The sequence below is a fragment of the Aspergillus steynii genome (genome assembly GCF_002849105.1).
Source record: "Aspergillus steynii IBT 23096 chromosome Unknown P170scaffold_3, whole genome shotgun sequence".
Classification (NCBI taxonomy): Eukaryota; Fungi; Ascomycota; class Eurotiomycetes; order Eurotiales; family Aspergillaceae; genus Aspergillus; species Aspergillus steynii.
Window position 1 is genome coordinate 3,374,018 of NW_020194400.1, and position 22,862 is coordinate 3,396,879.

At 52.5% G+C, this 22,862-nt stretch overlaps 9 protein-coding genes across 9 annotated transcripts; 3 read left to right on the forward strand and 6 right to left on the reverse strand.

The window, feature by feature from the left end:
* Window positions 1–1,056: 1,056 nt before the first annotated feature.
* Window positions 1,057–5,060, forward strand: P170DRAFT_474554 (GTPase-activating protein LRG1; the record flags this gene model as incomplete). Its single annotated transcript, XM_024853160.1, has 6 exons — window positions 1,057–1,515; window positions 1,589–2,291; window positions 2,364–3,017; window positions 3,085–4,179; window positions 4,245–4,531; window positions 4,605–5,060. The coding sequence occupies 6 exons, from the start codon at window positions 1,057–1,059 to the stop codon at window positions 5,058–5,060; spliced, it is 3,654 nt and encodes a 1,217-aa protein (XP_024706309.1).
* Window positions 5,061–6,343: 1,283 nt separating this feature from the next.
* P170DRAFT_464027 (uncharacterized protein) lies at window positions 6,344–8,280 on the reverse strand. Its single transcript, XM_024852214.1, has 3 exons — window positions 7,821–8,280; window positions 7,457–7,748; window positions 6,344–7,393 (listed from the first exon to the last, which is right to left on the reverse strand). The coding sequence occupies exons 1-3, from the start codon at window positions 7,966–7,968 to the stop codon at window positions 6,685–6,687; spliced, it is 1,149 nt and encodes a 382-aa protein (XP_024706310.1). The 5' UTR covers window positions 7,969–8,280; the 3' UTR covers window positions 6,344–6,684.
* Window positions 8,261–9,565, forward strand: P170DRAFT_436089 (proteasome regulatory particle base subunit RPN10). The gene is made up of 4 exons (XM_024849082.1): window positions 8,261–8,360; window positions 8,421–8,459; window positions 8,532–8,751; window positions 8,835–9,565. Exons 1-4 carry the CDS (start codon window positions 8,335–8,337, stop codon window positions 9,393–9,395), a joined length of 846 nt encoding a protein of 281 aa, XP_024706311.1. The 5' UTR covers window positions 8,261–8,334; the 3' UTR covers window positions 9,396–9,565.
* P170DRAFT_436091 (trafficking protein particle complex subunit 4) lies at window positions 9,543–10,647 on the reverse strand. The gene is made up of 3 exons (XM_024849083.1): window positions 10,480–10,647; window positions 10,238–10,360; window positions 9,543–10,129 (listed from the first exon to the last, which is right to left on the reverse strand). Coding segments are annotated over exons 1-3 (549 nt in total). The 5' UTR covers window positions 10,482–10,647; the 3' UTR covers window positions 9,543–9,705.
* A 163-nt stretch (window positions 10,648–10,810) lies between these two features.
* Window positions 10,811–11,867, reverse strand: P170DRAFT_464030 (putative O-methyltransferase). The gene is made up of 4 exons (XM_024852215.1): window positions 11,721–11,867; window positions 11,276–11,668; window positions 11,031–11,237; window positions 10,811–10,958 (listed from the first exon to the last, which is right to left on the reverse strand). The coding sequence occupies exons 1-4, from the start codon at window positions 11,733–11,735 to the stop codon at window positions 10,920–10,922; spliced, it is 654 nt and encodes a 217-aa protein (XP_024706313.1). The 5' UTR covers window positions 11,736–11,867; the 3' UTR covers window positions 10,811–10,919.
* Window positions 11,868–12,648: 781 nt separating this feature from the next.
* Window positions 12,649–14,602, reverse strand: P170DRAFT_425301 (methionine--tRNA ligase MES1; the record flags this gene model as incomplete). Its single annotated transcript, XM_024847625.1, has 2 exons — window positions 12,649–14,288; window positions 14,410–14,602. The coding sequence occupies 2 exons, from the start codon at window positions 14,600–14,602 to the stop codon at window positions 12,649–12,651; spliced, it is 1,833 nt and encodes a 610-aa protein (XP_024706314.1).
* A 717-nt stretch (window positions 14,603–15,319) lies between these two features.
* On the forward strand, window positions 15,320–19,032 carry P170DRAFT_406501 (purine and uridine phosphorylase). Its single transcript, XM_024846631.1, has 2 exons — window positions 15,320–16,408; window positions 16,462–19,032. The coding sequence occupies exons 1-2, from the start codon at window positions 15,400–15,402 to the stop codon at window positions 18,537–18,539; spliced, it is 3,087 nt and encodes a 1,028-aa protein (XP_024706315.1). The 5' UTR covers window positions 15,320–15,399; the 3' UTR covers window positions 18,540–19,032.
* On the reverse strand, window positions 18,063–19,850 carry P170DRAFT_406503 (isocitrate lyase/PEP mutase family protein). Its single transcript, XM_024846632.1, has 3 exons — window positions 19,325–19,850; window positions 19,169–19,224; window positions 18,063–19,107 (listed from the first exon to the last, which is right to left on the reverse strand). The coding sequence occupies exons 1-3, from the start codon at window positions 19,762–19,764 to the stop codon at window positions 18,560–18,562; spliced, it is 1,044 nt and encodes a 347-aa protein (XP_024706316.1). The 5' UTR covers window positions 19,765–19,850; the 3' UTR covers window positions 18,063–18,559.
* Window positions 19,851–21,193: 1,343 nt separating this feature from the next.
* P170DRAFT_474562 (putative C2H2 finger domain protein) lies at window positions 21,194–22,534 on the reverse strand (the record flags this gene model as incomplete). The annotated part of the gene is made up of 1 exon (XM_024853161.1): window positions 21,194–22,534. One exon carries the CDS (start codon window positions 22,532–22,534, stop codon window positions 21,194–21,196), a length of 1,341 nt encoding a protein of 446 aa, XP_024706317.1.
* Between the last annotated feature and the right edge of the window lie 328 nt (window positions 22,535–22,862).

Here is a 22,862-nt window from a genome sequence, read left to right on the forward strand (position 1 = left end):
TGACGTGAGATCATCAGTCAGACTGATTGATTGTCATGCCCGGACGGGTGTAGAGAGGCTTGAAGCGGCGTGTCTTCGACTCGACCACTATATAGTATACAACGTCGGTATTACGCAGGTAAACTGCAAGACCTGCAGTGATCAACGAGTGCGGTGCAGGCGGTGGCTGGGGCGGTGAGCACTCCACGTGACCATCCCTAGTGGGCGGGCGTGCAGAAGGGCATAGGGGGGCACCAGCGACCACCGCCAGCGTCTCTCCCAAGCACGCGCCTCCTACCCTTCTCCCTCTCCCTCTCCCTCTCTCGCTCGACTCCCTCTCTCTCTCTCTCGACCGCTTGTCACGCCCTCGACTGGCTTGGTTTCCCATTCTTTTGATTCGCCTCGTTTGTCTGGTGCGTTCGGCCCAGAACCCACCCCCCGTCTCCTTGGTCCGTTGGAAGGCACTAGGAATGGTTGTGATCTCGGGCAGTTTACTCCGCCGCTTGTTGGTCTCGCTTTGAGCTCCAACCTTTTCAATTCCGCTGCCCTCGACTTCGGGCGGTTGCGCTCCTTGTGACATATCTTTCTTCCCCCCTCCCAACGCACTCCGCTCGTGCCTCGGTCTATCACAATTGCCTCTCGTGGATCGAGCCTGTCTTTTTTTCCCCTGTCCCCTTCAAATTCCTGAATCTCCCCGCAAGTTTCATCCACATGGCGTGAGGTGAGTCGGTCCTGAAAAGAACCCCGGTGCCCCTAAACTGCCCCGCGCAGAGAAGACAAAAGGCGGTTAGGGCCTGACTTTTTTTTCGTCGTCTTTTCTCTTCGCTTTTCAAAGGCCGCGATCTTAGTGCATCATCTCTTTCCGATCGTTTGGTATCGTACCGTCCTTGATCTTCCTTTTGTTTATCCCGCCTGCGAGAAATCGACTCTACCCAGTCTTGGCGGCAAACCCATCACTCGAAGCCACTCCGAGGATCAACAACCCTTGGCCGCAACCCTCGGCGTCGACATCCCCTTCCGAACCCCTCGTCGAGACGCATTGATTCGATTTATTCGCGGCAGAGGGACTTTCCGGAAATGCCTCCCGGCGACGTTCCTTTACCGGACAGCCTCGTGCCGGGCAACGGGGCTGTCCGTCCTACGTTAAACACCAGTGGCTATGGAGGAGGCTCTAAGACGCAGACCCCCACGTCACCTGCAGATAGCAACGTCCCGTTTGACTCGCCACGTACGCTGTCGGGCGCAAGAAATGGGTCCGTGAACAGCCCTGTCGATGGCCCTCCGAACGCCGACACCCGCATGAGTCGAAAGTTTGAAAGAACCAACTCCGCCCCGCGCGACCCGTCCACGCCGCGCGATCCTGCTGGTTATTGGGAACGCTCCGCGCCCCGTGAAAGGTCTCGTCCGAACGGCCGCCCACACACGAAATCGCCCGCTAGCACGTCCAGGATCTGTAAAAAGTGTGGTGACCCCCTCACGGGTCAATTCGTGCGAGCCCTGTCGGCGACGTTTCATCTGGAGTGTTTCAAATGCGAGGTAATTTCCATCATTCACTCACTGTCTTTTTACCTTCCCACCCGACGTGATGGTCGACTGACGGGCGGCATAGGACTGCGGCCAAATTGTGGCATCGAAATTCTTCCCCATTGATGCGGAGGATGGCAGTGGCCAGTACCCTCTATGCGAAACGGACTATTTCCGACGACTCGACCTTCTTTGTCATGACTGCGGCGGTGCCCTGCGTGGCTCGTATATTACGGCGTTGGAACGCAAGTACCACATTGAGCATTTCACCTGCTCCGTTTGCCCCACAGTCTTTGGTGCGCAGGACTCGTACTACGAACACGAGGGCAAAGTGTACTGCCACTTTCACTACTCGACGCAGTTTGCCCAGCGATGCCACGGATGTCATACCGCGATTCTGAAGCAGTTCGTCGAGATTTTCCGCAATGGCCAAAATCAACATTGGCACCCCGAGTGCTACATGATCCACAAATTTTGGAACGTTCGCTTGGCACCGACGGGTCAGCCATTGGAGCCTGTCGAATCGGAACAGGATGCCACTGACGAGGAGCGCAACAAGGTGCGGGAGGAAGAGGACGTCATGGAGGAGAAGGTATATAAGATATGGAGCATCCTCTCGAGTTTTGAAGAATCGTCAGCGGCATGCATCTCCGACATGCTTCTTCATGTGAGCAACGGCACTTACGTTGACGGTGTTCTCGTTGCCAAACGATTTATTGGCCATGTCGATGTGCTGTTCACCGCAATTGACCAGCTAGCCCAACTGATCAAGGGGCAAGGCATGAAAGGTAAGCGGTCGCGTTACTCGCATTCCCCAGCGAGAAGAAAATGGTCGTTAAACTGATTGTCTCTCCATCTAGATCTCGCCTATGGACGCGAAGCAAAGCTCCTTTGCAAGAAGATTGTGGCATTTTTCGCATTGCTGTCGAAAACCCAGGAGACCGGTGTCCGGAAACTTGGGGTCACCCAAGAGCTCCTCTCCTTGGTGACGGGACTTGCCCACTACCTTAAGCTCCTCATTCGTATTGGCTTGCAGGGGGCCCTGAAGCTGGAGAGAGAGCAGGAACATCCCGACGGCTTGCACCATTTCTTGGATCGCCTCGGAGATTTAGAGGCACTCCGACCTATCGAGGAAGAAGAAACTCCTTCAGATTTGATGACCGGCGTGGAAGTTCTGGCCGACCAGCTCTCCGACTGCTGCACCTCATGCAAGGAACCCATTGACGACGAATGCGTGATGCTAGGCGACAACCGATGGCATGTCAAGCAACCCCATTTGAAATGCTCAGGATGCCAGAAGGATTTGACCATTGCTCTCCAGGACGCCTTGTGGAGTCCCAAGGATAAGCGCCCCTTCTGTAATAGCTGCGTCGGCCAACGTGGAATTTCAGCCCAGACTCAGAGTGGATTTATTCGCGTGAGCAAGCTCCAGCAATTCGTCTTCCTACTGCGAGTTGCGCTGGCACGACTTCTTACCGTCCTACAAGCTGGCGGCACTTTACCATCCGCGTCAGGTATGTCGACCTCACCTCCCAGGCCATTTGGAACAACCCCACTGACATACCGACTCCTCCGCCGTAGATGATAATTCGAAGCTACAAGATGACCAGGATGGCTCCCGGGCTCCACCCGGGATGGTTCGCAGATCAACCACACGATCCAAGTCGTACACCCACGCAAACAGAGGAGCCCCCGAAGAGTCGTCCCTGGAGCAAACCGTCGGGGAGATGCGACGCCTGCGCTCCATTCGAAACGAGCGGACCTTATCGACAACCTACAAGAAGGCCCGCGCGTCGCGGATCATCGACGGACCGGAAGGGAGGAGCGTGAGACCTGGCTCCTCCGGTGGCGAAGGCGCTGATCCTCGCGGTCACGGATTCCAGATTGTAGAGGAAAAAGACGCAAATGGCGAGACAGTCACCGAGCTGACTTTTGGTAACCAGGATGCTCTGACTTTGGACGACATTCCTAGGATCGTTGCGGCGGAACAAGCCAAAGAGCAACGGCCCAACGCATACAAGCATGCTCGCACCAAGCTTGTCAACACGACCGAGCCACTTCCAAGGTACAACCAAGGCCACCAACGTGGTGTCTCTGATGTTGGACTGGAATCACATCTCCTTGCCCAGGGTGGAAGAACCAAGAAATACTTCTCCGAACTGTCAGCGTTGGAGTACTTTATCGTTCGGCACGTTGCCGTATTATCTATGGAGCCCTTGCTGGATGGCTATTTCACTCTGGATGAGCTGCTGTCGTTGATCGAGTCCCGCAAACCGACGATCTGGAACATCTTTGGCCGTGCTTTCAACAAGGAGGGCAAGAAAGTGGGAAAGAAGAAGGGTGTCTTTGGCGTCAGCTTGGATTATCTTGTCGAGAAGGAGGGTACGGAGTCTAGTCATGGTGTTGGACCTGGTGCACTCCGCGTTCCTGCCCTTGTCGATGACTCCGTGTCTGCCATGCGACAGATGGACATGTCCGTGGAAGGTGTTTTCCGAAAGAATGGCAACATCCGTCGGTTGAAAGACATTTCCGATATGATCGACAACAAGTACGAACAGGTGGACTTGGCCAAGGAAAACCCCGTTCAAATCGCGGCCCTCTTGAAGAAGTTCCTTCGTGAAATGCCCGACCCTCTACTGACATTCAAACTCCATCGTCTATTCGTCGTATCTCAGAGTAAGTGCTTGAGCCCCTTTGCGTGTGCTTTTCGCCCGCCTTTTGCTGACCCATATTCGTTGTAGAACTCCCGGACCCAGAAAAACAGAAGCGAGTGCTTCATTTGACCTGCTGCTTGCTCCCGAAGGCCCATAGAGATACCATGGAAGTGCTGTTCGCCTTTTTGAACTGGACGTCGTCTTTCTCGCATGTTGACGAAGACACGGGCAGCAAAATGGATATCCACAACCTGGCAACCGTTATGACACCGAATATCCTGTATCCTAACACAAAGAGTAGCACCGTCGATGAAAGCTTCTTATCGATCGAAGCTATCAATGCCCTGATTACATACAACGATACGATGTGTGAGGTAAGCTTCTCCCCAGAGCCTCCCTTTTCTATGCCCTGGTCGTGCAGTCCAGCTCACTTGACATGTCCTCCAGATTCCGGAAGATCTACAATCGGTTCTCAGCGACACCAATTTCCTTAGAGAGAACTCCGAAGTCACAACGAAAGAGATCCTGAAAAGATACGGGGATATCGCACGTGGGAGCTTCTCGCAAAAGCCTAGCAACGGCGGTGAAACAGTCACCATTACCAATCCCAACAACCGGGGAGCGAATATTCCCACCTCTGCACGCATTGAGGGCGATCCATCCCAAGACGCAGCGTGGCAGGCGCAAAGCTCTGTGCGTCACGTCCAAGGGTCTGGTAGCCATGCGCATTCCGCCAGCGCCACTCCTTACGGCGCGGAACTCGGACCTGTTCCGCCGGGCGAGCAGCGCGAGCGCAGTACCAGCAACAGCAGTCAGCCAAACTCGATGCAAGGCGAGGGGCAACCCCAGCAGATGCCTTACAGAGCTCGTCCGGGTGCAGGGCCCATGGGAGTTGCCAGTTGATCTTTGTCCCGTTGTATTTTGAGCGATATTAAATACCCTGCTTTTTCCCTTCTTTCTCCCTTCTCATTTCTTCCACTGCATTTTCATGTCTTTTTTTTTTTTTTTTTTTTTCTCTCTCTTATCCTTCAAGCTCCAACTCAATACAAATGGCGTACAACCGGGCTGTTTTTGGCATTGTCTGCACAAGCCGGATGAGTCCAATTGGCTGATCTGCTTTACTGCGATGTGTGGACGCTTTCCCTTTTCCTTTCCTATCTTTCTTGCCCACCACCACTTAAAAGTGTAATACATTTGACGGCGAGATTCGGAGTGACTTGCTTTTGTTTTTTTTTTTTTTTTTTTTTTTTTTTCTTTTCTTTTCTTTCTTGACATGATGATTTGTGGTCGTTTAGTTGGTTTCATCCGTGGATTTGTCCATTATGGATAGGAATCTTGCACCGTCATCTCTCTTTCCACCTCTCGCATCTTTTACCATCGCATCACCGGAAACCTTAGCGTGAATATTTTTCATTGCAGCTCTCTATCTTCTGTTTAACCGTGGCTCTCTTTCTCTTTCATTTCCTTAGTCTCTTTACTTCTCTTTCTCGTCTTCTTCCCTTCTTTTTTGGCCGTTTCTTTGCCTCTTTTGGCGCCCTTTTCATTTCCTCTCCTCGGTGAGCCTTGAAGCACCGCGACAGTTCCCTCCCACCTCCCATTGATTGCGGCGTGAGGTATTGATTATCGAGTACAAGTCCTGCTCTGTTTTCTTTTTCTTTTTTTGATTCATTTATTTCCCCAGCCAGTCAGTCGTGGCTGCAAGATACCTGTGCTGATTAATTTTCTCTTTCTCCTGTGCCCGTCTTCTTAACTTAAACCCCTTTTTTCCTCTATTCTATCTATTCAATACAGCCTACTTTAGCTGGCATTCTCAAGTTATTTCCATCTGATTGTCTCTTTGGATCGTCCTAACCTTTACCATTTAGTATCTTTGTCCTGTTTCCATTGCTCTCGGGTCGAGTCTCTGAGATCAGATGAGATCATAGTTAGTATATTCTTTTCTTCTTTCTTTCATTATATCGGGGGCTTGAGGTCTGGTGAGTGGACGGACGAAACGGCGGATGGAATTAGGGTAATAGGTTCTGGAGTTGGTTGGTCTGGTGTTGTAGATCTCGATAGCTAATGTCATTGATTACAGTAGCGTGGTTTGGTGATTGATGGTTTCTTGATAGTAAGTTATCTGGCTTAGAGACTTAGATTCAAGGTTACGTTACTACTGGATTCTATTAACAGGTCAAGCTGGATTTGGAATCGATCGCGCTCAATTAAATCAATGAACCTCAAGAAGGAAGAAAAAAAAACTAAAAGGTAAACATGCAGTCCCATTGATTGAATCCCCAATGATCAATGCCAAACACCTGAGAAAGTCTCACAAACCAGAATAAATGCGCATGCAATAAAGACAAGCTAGAAATTTGTTCAAACCCAAACAAGACCGCAGACTATGCAAGTGGCATAGTTAAAACTCCCATGTACCGTCCCTGATGCGCCAATGATTCGCCTTTCGAATAATAAGTCATGTCAGCCATTGTCAAGACCCGATGAACTGCTTTTCAAGCACATGAGTGTAGAGTTCACGATGTCTTGTTTATGCCCGTTTGCGCAGCACTCTGCGGCCCGTTGGAGCTTCACCTCCTGCAGCCGCAGTTGGTTTCCGGGTTGCCGAAGCCGTATTCCGCTTGGCAGAGGTGGAGGGAACCTGGTTGCGCGCGACGGTCTTCTTAGCAGGGACGCTGGTCGCGGATGTAGTCGTCGCCTTCCTGGCGCCTGTGCCAGTGCGCGTCGGCTTGGCAACGGTTGTCCCGGACGATGCGGAGGACGAGACGCTACCTCGGCGCTCTAATTGGCGCGTTGCAGGTCGCGGCAAAGGCGAATGAACAGACCGCACGCTCGCCGCAGCCCGGCTAACCGGCCGCTTGGTTTGTGCTTGCGAAGGGGGTCTAATAGAGGAGGCGGCCGAAGGAGCGGTACGCGCTGGTCGCACGGCCGATCCGGGCAGAGCAGCCGATGTGGACTTGAGCGGACTAGACGGCTTGAGCGGCGACATGGGACGCGACAGGTAGGACGAAGTCGTGGGCTTTTCGGGAGAGGCGCGCAACGGCGATTGGGGGTAGGTTCGGGAGTTGGAGGATTTGGGGGACAAGATTCTGAAGTCTGCCCCTCGGACTTCTTGGGACACGACGCGCGAGGTACCAGCAGCAGCGCCCGGCTTTCCGCGTCGCTTGGGGTTCTTCAACACATCCAGAGATTCTCCCGCAGCAGGGGCGTTCTCCTTGTCGGAGTAATGACCTTCGTGGCTATAATGTCAAGTTAGCCCGACCCGCCTTGCAAAGAGCTCGTACGCATGATCGTAGTCCTACCTTTGTTTTTTAGCCCTGCGAGTCTGAGGACTAGCTGCTGCAGCCCTGTGCTTCGCAGGGCTCATGGAAATGGCCGTGAGACCTCGGGATCCCTTGATGGGGCTCATGAATTTCCTGGGTGAGCCGTTCTCGTGCTGTGCCCGGATCGCCGCATTATGCTTCTCCAACAACTCGCCCATATTTGCCTTTCGCAGAGCCACGGGAATTCGGTTGACACGCCGTTCAATTCGAGCACGGAGATCACTGGCCTGGAGGGCATATTGGGCGCGTAGTTTGCGAGCTCTTTCGGTGACTGCGCTTGTTAGTCGGGGTTTGGCAAAAAAAAATAAAAGTTAATAGAAAATAAATCAGAGGTGAGTCGTACCCTCAAGTTGCAAATTATCGATCAAAGCCTGTTTCTGGTTTCGTGTGATCCGAAGTTTCTTCTGGGGCGGGCTGGGCGAGGGTGTTCGAGCCTCATTGTTGGGGTACGCGTCGTCGGCGGACTTGCGCTTGGTTCCTAGGGAAGCCATTGTGATTTCGAAATGGTGTAGAGACGGACCGCAGAGGGGTATCAGTCGACGGATTTGTGTGATGGCTTAACGAGGTGGGATGGCGAGGGTGGTGGACAGAGGGCGAGCGCGTGGTGGAAGAGAGAGGAAAGGAAGGGATAAACAAGCGCTGACTTAATCGATGGCTCCCGAGGGTGTGACATCTCTCGTTCTCACTTCCGCCCAGCTCTCCCACCTCCACTTACCATCCTTCTCCATCCGCCTCCCCCCATCGCTTTTCAGCGCAGAAGAGCTTCAAGAGCTTTATTTCCGTCCTTAGTCTTTCTGCCCGCGCCCGAACAATCTCATTATTTATCAATCCCCCCTCATCAACGAATCACCGCCAAGATGTCGCTCGAAGCAACCATGATCGTGTCCGTCTTGCTCCATCTCCATTCTCGAGCTCCATGGACCTGAACTAACCGGATATATAGTGTCGACAATAGCGAAAGCAGTCGCAACGGGGATTATACGTAAGTCTATCGTGTCGGATGGCCGGCCAGAACCAGCTCGCAGTATCAGTCTGCCTAACAGCTAGCTCGCAGCTCGACACGATGGCAAGCGCAGATCGACGCCGTCAGCGTCATCCATACCGCCAAGATGCGTGTACACCCTCAATCGGCCGTCGGTCTCATGAGCATGGGAGGCAAGGGCCCCGAGGTCCTTTCGACATTCACGACTGACTTTGGTGGAATCCTGTCTGGCCTGCACCGCACGAAGATCCACGGCACGGCCCACCTTAGCTCCAGTATACAGGTTGCCGGGGTATGTTGTTGTTCTCCATCTATGTGATGAATCTTCGAGAAGGAAGAAGGATATTGAGCTAACCATGGATGGGTTCTCTATAGTTGGCCCTGAAACACCGCTCCGAGAAGTCGCAGCGCCAACGTATCGTCGTATTCTCGTGCTCGCCCATCGAAGAAGACGAGAAGACTCTGGTGAAGCTGGCGAAGAAGATGAAGAAGAACAACGTATCCATCGACGTGATCGCCTTCGGTGACCTGGAATCCGACCAAACGAAGAAGCTGGAGGCCTTCGTCGAGAACGTCAAGGGTGGCGATGGATCGCACCTGGCCATCATCCCGCCGGGACCCAACCTGCTCAGCGAAGAGCTCCAGGTTACACCCATCCTGGGTGGCGACGGCGCCGGAGATGAGGGCGCGGCCGGTGACGGAGGTGAGGCCGGTGGCTTCGGCTTCGAAGATGCGGCCGAGAACGACCCCGAACTGGCATTCGCCCTGCGTCTATCCTTGGAAGAGGAGAAGAACCGACAGGAGAAGGAGAAGAAAGAGCGCGAGGAGCAAGAACGGAAAGAGAACCTGGACAACATCCCCGAGGAAGGCCAATCGGGCGAATCGAGCGGCGGCAAAGACAAGAAAGACGACGGCGATAAGATGGACACCGCGTAAGGAGAGAAAGCCCCAGTGAGTTTCTTCTCTTAAGGACGAATTTTGATGCATACCCGGCGTTGTTCTTCTTGTGTATTTGAGTGCTCGTATCTACTATCTTTCCGGTTTGTAATTCTAGAAAGCGTTTCCCATCTCGACGCTTTTGAAAGGATGACTTGATCTATGTCTGCCATTATATAATCGCACGCTATCTCAACGAGTAGGATAAAATAAGAAAGAGAAAATAAGATGTAATTACAAAAGCACAAAGTGTCATCAATGCAATCATTACCCAACCCCCTCACGGGCCATCACCATCCAGCCTCAAACCTCATATCCTCCCCCTCAACCACCCCCCGAGATGGCGATCAAACGCCTCACACCGCACCGGCATCTCCAACTGATAGAACGGATTCTTCATCACATAGTCCGAATACAGCTCGTAGATCTTGCCCATGACCGTATCGATATTCCCCATCATCGGGTCCGTGAACAGCAGGAACTTCGTCCCCGTCAGCGTCTGGAAACACGTCAGGCGGAACTTGTCTGTCTCCAGCGTCTCCAGCCCTGTGACGGGCGTGCCGGGGTTCGGGAACGAGTGCGCTGTCGCGGTCGGTGTGGAGGATGTTGTGGGCGTCGAGGTCCCTGATGGCGAGGTCACGGTTGATGAGGAGGACGTGTGCGTGGCGGCCGTGGGGGGGAGGGTCGAGGAGATGGGGATTCGGGGCGTGATGGAGCGGGTGATGGCGTGGACTCTGTTGGTGGTGGGTGTGGTTAGCACGGTGTATACGGGGAAAAGCGAGAGATGGAGAGAGAATGAAAAGGCCTGGGAGGGGCAGAAGATAGGTGTAGGTAAAACATACCCGTGAAAGGTCCCTGCCAGGACGAGATAATCGTTCGTCGAGAGTTTGCGGAGCCCGGGCTGGAATTCGCGCTGGTAGACTAATCCGCCGGCTTTGTTGATGATGATGAGGGAGAAGACGGTCCTGTAGGATTTGCGTTAGCGGTGGCTTTCGTGTCATTTGGTTGCTGGTCCGTTGCGACCAACCCAAAGCGAACGGGATACCAGCTGGCCAGGATGGCCTGACGGACGGACAGAACGTACATGATGACTGAATGAATGGAGGGGTGGACAATTGAAGTCCCGGCCGGATAGATATGAGGATATGCGCTATTGTCTTTGCAACATTACTTGGCGCGGAGGGAACAGAATGGTTGGTTTGGGAAAGAGGAGGACGATTTACATCATTGTTGAGATGCGATTATTTCCGTCTCCCTGCAATGCGGAGTCGGAGGTTTAATGTCGGCTTATACTGCACTCCGTCCGGGTGGCAGTTTGTGCCTACCGCCTTTTTATGACGGTGTTGGCCAATAGGATCTACTGAGGCGTTCTTAGTGCTGTTGGCTTTTATGTGGCATATACTTCCTGCCCCATACTGAGTTATTTCTTGGACAGTGAGCTGAATTGAGACAACATTATAAATAAATATAGATAGATTCAGTGTGCCATCTTAATCATAACCATGTTCCTTCTATGCCACGAGTTCACTCATCACTAACCACAGTACTGACCATCACAATGGACTAAATAGAAAACATCAAGTCAGCTCACTCAAATCTCATAACCTGAAAATGGACCTAAAAAGAAAAACTCACCGGCCAAGGCTTCAACTCCTCGATATCAATCTCCTCCGTCTGATATCTCGCACTCCCCTTCACATACTCCACATACTTCGGCGCCCCAGGCATATCCGTATTATCCGCAATCGCGAGACCCCCCTTCCTCAACAGCCCCAGCTCCTCAATGATCTTCAAATCCGGAACATAGAACTTCTCCCAGTGGTCAAAGAACACAACATCAGCCTCCCCAGCACTTAGCTTACCCTCAGCATGCAGCGCACGCAGGGACTCCGAACTCGACCCTCCACGACATGCACGATGTCCTGCAGCCCCGCAAGGCGGACGAAGTCCCGCGCAATCTGGGCGTTCACGGCGCTTAGCTCGAACGTGTACACGCGGCTGGTCTCGCCGTGGAGATCGCGCAGGATAGCGCCCCATGCGATGGCGGAGCTGCCGACGTAGGTGCCGAATTCGAGCAGGGTGCGAGGCGCGGTCTGCATGCGTTCAAGCTGCTGCTTGGAAACTTGGATCTTCTCATCGCGGTATGTCATCATTTTGTTGGCGAATGCGAAGGCGTCGATCGCGGTGACTAGGGCCCATGGCTTATTGGTGTACTGGTCTTGGGGCTGGGAGAAGATGTGCGAGTGGAGGGCTTGGGCTTGAGACTCGATGTTCTGTGAGGTAGTGAGTATAGATGAAGAGGGTCAACGGGGTAGGAGGGTGTACCTGTTCCAGAGACATGTTGGGCTAATTGGCTGTGTGTAGTGATGTGAGATGTTCGAGTATACAACAGAAACTATGAGTGATTGGAGGAAAGCGAGTTAAATTGAATGCTTGTAGATATGATAAGAACTATGGCTGGTATGCCGTATTTATATTCTTTGCCCCGGATAGAGGCTCTCAAAGTATTGAAGCCTCTTCTAGAAGTACACGCTTATGATTCCTATGATGTAAGGCTATTGCCGAGGAGCTGTTCGCTCTCGACGGTCCGTACACCGATGTCATCCGAGATCGTCGGAGATAAGGACGCCATCCATATTGCTTCCTTGCAAAGCTCGGAGTCGATGGCCCCGAGATGGAAGATGTTGTAGACTCCCGTCAGGCAACCCGGAGATCAGACGGATCTACCGGGGCTAGTCCAGGACAGGAATCCGAGGCCGGCGTTCGGCATTGAGTTTCTCGCCGCAACTTCGACCGAAGCCGAACCCGGGACCTTAACGCCGGACTCTTTCTTGCTACATCACAGCCTGCTGTATACTTCGGAGTAGATTTGATATTCCTTCGCCTTCGAGGTGACTCAGACTGGAGAATTTACGTCACTTCACTTCGTTCCGCTGCCTAGCAGTTACTTGTCAGCATACGATTGCATTGGTATCAAACAAAAACAGTTTCCCTTTTCCAATTCGTCGATATCATTCCGGTCAAAGTTGGCTAGAAGCAAATAACATAACTGTTGAATAGCAACCCCCCTGTATCCGAATAAGTAAGTAATCAATCATTCGTCATGTGGTCCACAACTCCGCTGGCGACTTCCCGTGGTTTGTTGAAATGTATGTCGGGTCATCTATTGCGCCCCCTTTTCTCCGTCAAATGCAACCCGTCTGATCTCTGCTCTAGAGTCTAGCGCCCTCTCTAGCATCAAAGAACACGCTTTTTATGCCTTGGTCTCCGGCTTCGCCTCTCCTCCCTTCTTGGACTTCTCCTTCATGGCAGCCTTCTTGGCCGCCTTCTTGGCGGCGGCTTCCTCCTTGGCCTTCTTGGCCTCCTTGTCACCGAACATGTCTCTCCACTCCTTGCCCTTCTCGGCCTTGATGTTGCTGAACAGGTACTTGGCCTTGCCGATCTCGTGGCCGGGCTTGACGGAGTCTCCCTGCCACTGGTCGGGAATGACGAGAGCCTCCAGGCGAAGCATCTCGTTGATGGTGTCGGCGGTGGCGGGCATGTAAGGGGCGACGAGAGCGGCCAGCAGGTGGATGAGGTTGAGAGCGAAGCCAATGACGGCGGCACATTTCTCGGGCTCGGTCTCGGCCAACTTGTTGTCAAGGCCGTTGGATTGTAGGAACAGGTTACCCTTCTGAGAGATCTGCAACACCTTGTCCACACCGGCACGGAGCTTGACGGCGTCGAGACTCTGCACGTACTCGGCGAGAAGGCCGTTGATTTCCTCCTTGGCGGCATCGAAGGACGCGTCGGAGAACTTGGTGTAGTCCGGCACGATGTTGTCGTAGTTCTTCGAGTTCACGAACTTCAACACACGGCTGACAAAGTTTCCGAGGTTCTTCAGGAGCAGGTTGTTGTTGCAGCTGATGAACAAATCCCAGTTGAACTCGCTGTCGCTGGTCTCCGGGCGATGCGAGACCAGGTAGTAACGCCAGACATCGGCGGGGACGCCGGTCTTCTCAGCGGAGTCACCGAAGACACCAATACCGCGAGACTTGGAGAACTTGCCACCCTCGTAGGTGAGATATTCGGTGGTCGAGAGGTGGTGGACCTTAGTCCACTGATCCCGAGTGCCGATCTGAGTACCCGGGAACATGACGGAGTGGTAGGCGACGTTGTCCTTTCCAATGAACTGGTAGAGCTGAACGTCGTCGGGGTTGCGCCACCACTTCTCCCACTGGTCGGTGTAGTTGGCGGTGATGGAGGGGTAGCCGATGCAGGCATCGAACCACGAGTAGATGACCTTCTCCTCATAGCCGGGCAGGGGGACAGAGGTTCCCCATTTGATATCCCGGGTAATGCTTCGAGGCTTCAAGCCCTCCTTCAACCAAGCGGCCGTGATATCCTTGCCGTTATTCGACCATCCGCCCTTCACCGTAGACTCCTTGATGAATGCGTCGATTTCGGGCTGGAGCTTGTCCAGATCCAGGAAGGTGTGTTTCGTGTCTTTGGGAACGGGGGTGGCACCGTCGACCTTGCAACGGGGGTTCTTCAGGTCCAGGGGATCCAGGAGCTGACCGCACAGGTCACACTGATCACCGTAGGCCTCGGGGTACTTGCAGTTGGGGCATTCACCCTGGATGAACCGGTCCGCCAGGAAGGACTTGTGTTCCTCGCAGTAGAGCTGCGTCGTCATGCTCTCCGACAGGAAACCATTCTTGTGGAGCTTCAGGAAGATGTCATGAGTGATCTCGGTCTGGAGGTCGGTCGTCGTGCGGCCGAAGATATCGAAGCCAATGTTGAACCACTTGTACACACCCGCATGGATCTCATAGTACTTGTCGCAAAGCTGCTTCGGGGTCATCTTCTCCTGCAGGGCCTTGGCCTCGGACGTCGTGCCATACTCGTCGGTACCTGGCGGAAATGAGCTCGTTAGTTCAATTGTTTCCTAGACATAGGAAGAACGGAGAAAGAGGGAAAAAAAAAAAAAAAAAAAAAAAAAAAAAAAAAAAAGCCAACATGCCTAATTACATACCGCAGATATAGAGCGTATTGAGACCACGGCCTCGGCAGTATCTAGCAAAGACATCGGCCGACAGCACCGAACCTATAAGATTTCCAAGATGCGGGACATTGTTCACGTAGGGCAGAGCGCTAGTGATAAGGATGTTGCGCTGTCCGGGCTGGGGCAGAACCGGGGCCTTGGACTTTTGCGATTCTTCAGCCATGTTGATCCAGAGCTCACAGTGGGGGAGACAGAGACAGGACTCGAGAAGAAGGGCGTTCGATGCGGTGATTGTAGATGTGAAGCAGCTCTGGCAGAAGTGCGAAAATCCTGGGAATAACGTAATGCCGCCCGGAGTTGTGCGATAAGCTGTTGCTGCCCCGCATTGCGCCGATGACTCATTATGCACTGCACGTGATGTTGCATCGGCCCCCCATGCTTAGTCATGCTCCATCCTCATGGTTCCGATCGAGGCAGCGGTGGCACACGGCAGAACCAGAGGTCAATTGAGTTCATCCACTCTGATTCTTCGTCTGCCGTGACACAAACTATAGTGGGCCCTTTTCCATCGAATATTCGGGGAAACTATCGATGGGGGTGAAGCTTCTTGTTGTCTTTGAAGCCATTCATGTGGTCAATACTCCTGCAATGCAAAAATGCCTCCTGATCGAGTGTCTCACTTCCCAACGCGAGGTCTACGATCATCAGCGCTGTGGTTACACCAACTGGGCTCCATTTATAGAGTTCTCTGTGAGCTGTCTCTCCAATAATAATCGATTCGTCAATGTTGGAGTCTTTACTAGGTACCTGGATAGATACCTAACCGGGGCGGCTAACCGGAGCTTCTGGTTGGTGAACTCAGCGAACGGCAAGGCTATGAAAAGAAAAGAGCAAGGCAGCCCGGTCAGCCGCCCTCCAATGTCATTTCAATTTGTATCATCTTCTCTGTGATTACTTGAATATAGTTTCTGCTATCTCTGAATTTCTAACTCTTCCGAATGAACATAAGATTACTTCAAAATGCGCCCCAGAAACCGATCTGACTTCTCCATCGCTATAATCTGCGCCCTGACTCTTGAGGCTGATGCGGTTGAAGCTCTTTTCGACGAAACCTACGATCGACTGGGCAAATTGTATGACAAAAAGCTCGGTGATGCGAACTCGTACATAAATGGGAGGATTGGAGAGCATGACGTTGTCCTGTGCTATATTCCTGGAATGGGAACAGGCAGCACGGCCAGCATAGCTTCGAGCCTACGAGTCAGCTACACGGGGGTCCGACTTGCACTGGTAGTTGGGACCTGTGGGGGAGCTCCATACCCATCAAGTGAACAAAATATCTTTCTTGGCGATGTCATTGTGAGCGATGCCCTGGTACAATATGATTTCGGCAGACAATACCCGGGTGGCTTCCAGCCCAAGAGGGATGTCAAAGACATCTTGGGAAGACCGGAACGAGAAATTCGAACCCTCCTAGCAGGTCTTCAAGCAAGGCGATCACGCATTGAGTTTCAAGACCAGATGCTTCAGCATTTTCACATAATCCAGCAATCAGAGACACGATGGCATCACCCGGCATGTGAGGATGTCCTGTATGAGGCTTCTCATCACCACAAACATCGCAGTGGAGGTTCTCCTGTGAAATGCCAATGTTCCGGCGGTGAAGGGCCTGACGATATCTGTAGCCAAGCAGAGATGGAAGACTGTAATCGACTTGGTTGCAATGAAAGACAGGTTATTCGTCGTCGAGATGGCACGGGAGTATCATTTCACATTGGAAAGCTGGCATCTGCCAGCACAGTCATGTCATCTGGGGAACACCGTGACAAAATAATCCAAACAGAGAATGTCATTGGGTTTGAAATTGGGGGTGCCGGAGTGTGGGATAACATTTCCTGCATTATCATCAAGGGTGTGTGCCACTATGCGGACAGCCACAATAACGACAAATGGCAAGCTTATGCTGCGGCAACTGGTGCTTCAGCTGCTAAAACCTTCTTGGAGTATTGGAGGCCTATTCGTAGAGAAGGTAAGCAACCATCTCACAAGGAGTCTTACTATGCTAAATATGATTTTCGACAGAGCGAGCACATCACTGGATGGTCCCGTTTGGAAGGAACCCGCAGTTTGGGGGTCGTCTGGACGAAATTTCCAAAATTGAAAAGTTAATTAGGCGAGATGATGGACCGACCAAGATTGCGATCTCTGGCCTAGGCGGGGTGGGCAAGACGCAGGTGGCGCTTGAATTGGCCTTCCTCATGCGCGATGAAGGTGCGAAGCGCTCGATCTTCTGGATTCCGTGCACCAGCTATGAGAGTGTTGAAAAGGCATATATGAGCATCGCTAAAATGGTAGGGCTCCAAGATGTGAAGTCAACAGAAGCAAAAGAAAGAGTCAAGACCTATTTGAGCCACAAGGACGCTGGGAAATGGCTTCTCATATTTGATAATGCCGATGATATGGATATGTGGATCAATGGCAGCAATACCGTCCCGGCGCTCAAAAGCTTTCTTCCCCAGAATGAGCAAGGCCATGTTATTTTCACCACTCGCAATAGCAAGCTGGCAGTGAAACTAGCCTCCTCTCATGTGATATCGGTCCCCGAGCTTGATGAAGAGACTGGAATGGAGCTCCTCAAAAAATCACTGATTAACAAAGACCTGCTTGACGAGAGAGAGTTAGGCTTGGCCTTGCTTAAAGAGTTGACATTCCTGCCACTGGCAGTTACTCAGGCGGTTGCATACATCAATGAGAATTGCATAGGCCTCGCGGACTATATTGCACTTCTACAGGAACAAGAGCCGGATGTTGTGGAGCTATTAAGTGAGGGTTTTGAGGATGAATATCGTTATTCTGATGCCCAGAACCCCGTTGCCTTAACCTGGTTGATCTCATTCCAGCAAATCTGGCGATTGGATAAGCTAGCTGCTGACTATTTGTCATTCATGGCATGCATCAATCCGCGCGGCATCCCTCGATCACTTCTCCCCCAGCCAGCAACAGCGAAGATGAGAACTGATGCAATAGGCCTTCTCAAGGCATATTCCTTTATCAGTGAGCAGCCTATCGACCACTCTCTCAATGTTCATCGGCTAGTGCATCTTGCTATCCGTAGCTGGATGAGAAAGAATCAGCAGTTTGCCCAATGGACTTCTAGGGCTGCTGACCGATTCAATGAGGTCTTTCCAGATGCCAATCATGACAATGGAAAGCTTTGGCGACAATATCTACCACATGCGCTATCACTGGTAGGAGAGGTTGAGTTTCAGATGCAGCAAGAGAAATACGTCAGCTTGCTTCATAAAATTGGGAATTACCTGTATTGCGATGGGAGATATCATGAAGCGGAGCTGCTCTTTACAACTATCATGAAAACACAAGAAACGACAAGTGGTGACAAACACCCTGACTTCCTGGCCATTAAAGCCAACCTGGCATCGACATACTGCCATCAAGGACGATGGAAGGAAGCAGAAGAATTGCAAATACAGGTGATGAATTCTCACAGGCAGGTCCTGGGACCAGAGCATCCCGATACTCTGATCAGCATAGGAAACCTGGCAGCAATACATCAGAGTCAGGGCCGATGGAAGGAAGCAGAAGAATTACAGGTACAGCTAATCGAGACCAGTAAAAAAGTACTGGGGCCCGAACATCCTAGCACTCTGACTAGTATGGGAAACCTAGCATCAACATATGTGAATCAGGGACGACAGAAGAAAGCAGAAGAGTTGCAATTACGGGTGATGAAGACCTGCGAGCAGGTTCTTGGGCCAGAGCATCCCAGCACTTTGACTAGCATGTACCAAGTTGCCTGTACCTGGGATTCTCTAGGGAAAGTTGACAACGCGCTGAGGTTGATGGTAAAATGCGTCAACCTTCGGATCAAACATCTGGGCCCTGATCACCCGGATACGTTTTGTTCCTCAGAGACTCTTGGCAGATGGCTAAAGCGAAGGACCTCCCATCACAGGATAGAGTCTGAGCCAGAGCCTGCAAAGCACCGAACGCGAATGTCTTTCAAGCGGCTTTTTCCAGAGAGAATGACAGTTCCAGGTCATTCAAACACGATTCGGAAGGCAACGTTAAGCATGAGATGGAAGGCAACGTTAAGCATGAGATATTTCTATCATCACCCAAGATTCCATGCAGATGCTTAGGCTCCCCTCGTGCGGACAGTTTACTCAAACTGATATCCCTTCGTCCCTGTCACAGACCCTTCGTACTGATACCTCTCCTCCAACTCATAATACCTGTTAAATCCCACACCCTCGCAGACTTCATCATAGGGCAGGATCATTGGCGGCTTCCCCGTCAACAAAGATCCCTTCACCCCCTCCAAAGCCTCCCGGATGCTCTTCAGCTTCGCCGCCACCAACGTCCAGGGGTACGCAACGGCCGCAAACCCCAGCTCTCCCAGTTCCTTGGCGGAGAGGTTCTCGGTTTTCCCGCCCTCGATGATATTCGCAAGCATGGGGAAGTCCAGATCGGAACGCATCTGCGCCATGGCGGCCCGGTCGGGCAGGGCCTCGACGAAGACCGCGTCGACGCCGATCTCAATGGCCTTGCGGGCGCGAGTGAGCGCCTCCTCGTAGCCGTGCATGTAGCTATCAGTGCGGGCAAGGATCCAGATATCTGTCCCTTCGTTGCGGGCGTCCACGGCGGCTTGCCAGCGGGCGTAGGCTTCGTCGCGAGAAACGACGTTTTTGCCCTTGGTGTGCCCGCAGCCTGTTAGTTTTTAACAGTTAGCCTTGGTGACCCCAGCGAAGAGAGAAGAATGGGATCCTACGCTTCGGCCAGGTTTGGTCCTCGATCATCACTCCTGCGGCTCCAGCTAGGGCAAACCTATCTATCGTTAGCTTCTCTCCTGCTCTCTTTCCGATGCAGATACCTCGATCGTCACAATCAATACGATTCTGTATGTCTGCGTTAGGGGTGATCCTACCCCTGAACCGTCCTCCGCACATTCATCGGACTCCCATACCCCGTATCCCCATCTACCATGACCGGCACCGACGTCTCGCGCACAACCTCTTGGATCTTCGCGGCCACCTCCTGGAACGCAATGTACCCGGTATCCGGCAGCCCGAACGCCGAAGACATAGCGTATCCCGATAGAAAGACCATAGGAAACCCAGCTTCCTGACAGAGTCGCGAGCTCAGTGCATCGTAGCTGCAAACGTGGGCCACAATCTTCGCCGGGTCCGCATGTGCCTCTTGCATCATGGACCGTAGCCGCGATGCCTGGAATGATGGAATGGAGCCCCGGACTTGGGGAATCGTCATCGCGAGGTCTTGCGATGTTCCTGTGTTTATGCCCGTGGTGGGCTGGTTGGCTTGGAAGGTCCACGGGTAGGGGTTTTGGTTGATGGTTGACTTGGACATATTGTGGGATTGAGTGGATGATGTTTGTATGTTCGTAGTTTGTTTGATTCCGGTGAATCGGTCGTTGGTCAATAGCTAGAGCTCTCTGGTGATATACCCCCGCAATTACTCGTAGCTCCTAGATCGGACTCTGCGTGGCCGGCTAGTCACGGTGAGCTGATGAACACTGCAGATGCATTCATTGCCCGATGCCCTGCAGATCCCAAGTCCAATCATATGATGTCACTCCCATCCGGCATCGGACCGGCTCGGCCAATCAGTATCTATACTTGCTTCTTATATGGCAGCAAGTTACCCCATCCAGCATGTACACCTGTATATTCAGAAGTCCCAAAACATATAGTACCGTCACCTAGGTTTAAACTAAACAACCACTCTCCATAAACACTAGCGTAGTTTAGCTAGACATATATAGCACGACTCAACCCTCATAGACCAATTCTAGTCCCCATTCCGCCATGAACACCAACCCACCCTAACCTCTCTTCCAATCTAGCGCCTTGAATAGGTAATCCAATCTACTAGTCCAAACTAAACAATAGTTAGCACGCCTAATCCAGATCGTCAGGCACGGCAGGTGGGCATCCACTTTTCTCTGGGAAGTCACGTCAGGCTGCAGCCTTGTGCGGCCCGGACGGCTCCATAGAATCATAATCACCCCGGATATACTCCGAGGATATATGACATACGTCGATCGGAGATTTAATAATATGCGCGTATGCTGTGCATGGTGATTAGTTAGTGCAGATGGTGGGGTTCTAGAATCTAGAGTCTAGACGCCGGTCGAGATTGGGTTCATTTGAGATCTGGTTTAGTTCGATTTTATTGACTACTTTGTTAGTATTTAGGTCCGTTGTGGAGAGATCAAATATGGTTCTTCAGTGTGGGTGGTCTTGATGCTTGGTTTTGGTAGCTTGTGTCTTTTATCGTGTTGTGGGTTAGACTGGGTGGTTTCTGTCGAAGGTATTTCGGGATGAAACGGTCTAGCTACGTAGTGTTGACGGCTTGTAGGTTACCGAGTGGCAGGTAGTCTTGTGGAGAACATAAATCAAAGTTGTATACGTTTAATCAAATCAATTTCAAGCTTGAACCAGAAATGCAAAATAACCAGCTATGCCAAACCGAAAATGAAGACCGGATCCATCTATCATTCACTCAAACCATTCCTTGCTCTTGGGTATTTCGCGCCGAAGATCAAAAAGTCCAAAGGAAAAAAGATTAAAAAAATATAAACAGTCCGTAAAAGCAAGCGACGGAAATTCAAAAATACAGGATATCTGTCATCAATCGTAAACCAACTATCACTCGGCCGTGACGTCGCAGTCATTGGGAAGGCCGAGTGATTAGAATGAGATGAGAGGGTGCAATTCAACCAGCAGGATGAAAGAAAGAGAAGAGAACAAGGAGAGAAACAAAGGAGAGAGTGGGACTATTTGTCCACAATGGAAGTCAGTTTCCATTGGCCGTCCGCCAAACGGACAACGCCGGATTCGACGGCCCATTCGCGCAGGGCATGGTCTTCGGCCTCGGCGTCAAGGGGAACATCGCTCTTCTCGTAGTGCCGACCGACGTGCTCCATACGCTCGTTCCAGCTGCGAGGCCCCGAGAACTCCTGGCCGCAGAATCCACACTGGCTGCGCAGCGGGGCGGTGCGCTGCTCGTGCCAGCAACGAGCGCGGACCTCGTCGAGAGTCAACTCGAAGTTGTGCCGCTCGTCCTCGGTCACCGGCTGTTTGCGATTGCGCTTCACCCAGGGCGCGTGCATGCGACGTTGATGCTGGGTGAAGAGGTCCTTTCGGTTAAAGTCATTGACCAGGCGGACCTCATCACAGGAAGCGCCGTCTTCGGAAACCTGGTTGTTGTCTCGGCTGAGGTTGTTCAGGTTGCAACGTCCCACGTCACATCGGAAGAACCCGAGCTGAACGTGTTGCGACGCCACATGTCGCTTCCACTCATTTTTCGAGACGAAGGTGCTCGGGCACCCGTAGTGTGAAAAGCTGCATACGAACAGTCGATTGGAAGCCTCGGGGGCCTTTTTGCCGTTGGGCTTGGCTTTCGAGGTGCAGAGAGGAGCCGATGTAGGCCCGGCCTTCTGCGATGGCTTTTTCGCAGGTTGGCGCTTGGTCACGCGGTGGGAGGATTTGGTCTTGGGAGGATTGGGAGCGGGAGTGGGAGATGGCACGGGCAGAGCTTGCGAAGGAACGGGTTCCTGAAAGGTGGGCGACATGGACGGCGAAGGAGAGGCATTGCTGAACGCGTCCGGGGTATTCAGCGACAGGGAAAAGCCGTTGACGACCGGCTGGGGCGCGTATCCAGAGCCAACAATAGGCTCCGGTTCGGGGTAGTTTTGCACCACGTCCGACGGGGCCACCGAGCGATCGAAATCAGCGGAGGCACTCGGGGAAGGCGAATCCCAGTACTCCTGCGGCGGAAGCAGGGAGTCGTCGCAACTGTAGGGCGGTGACATGTAGCAGCCGGCATTAGCCCAGCTGCTGTTACTGCTCTGCGGGCTCTCGGGCCCGGAGATCGTCGAGACATTGCCGCCCCAGGCGGACGGCGAGAAATCGGCGACGGCGGGATGGTAGGTCATGTCCATGGGAAGAGGGTTGACCTGATCCGGGCAGACTGCATTCTGTGGCCATGGCGCCGGCGCGAGCATATAAAGACCTTTGGACGGCGCTGAGGATTGAGGTTCCATCATGGATGGCTGAGCCATCGAGGTAACGTAGGAATCCGAGTCGGAGGGATAGAGCTGGTAATCCTGCTGCATGACGAGAGGATCCGGGGCTGAGAGCTGAGACCGGGGTTCAGTGAATGGGGGGAATTGATTCATCGCGGCGCAGTAGTAGTATGTTGGACGGAGGAAATCTGCCTAAGCGTAGTCAAAAGCAGGAGGACGAGTCGAGAATTTCATGAGCTGCGCGACGATGAGTATTTCCTTTTTCTTTTTTTTTAAACCCCCCAGCTGGGGCCATTCCGATATATATGCGCGCGCGGTAGAAAACCCACGGGGCGAAGCCAGTACCAAAGCACCCTAACCGGGACAACAGTGCGACGATCAGAGAATGGGTATTGTGTTGAGCCTCAAAAAAACTAGG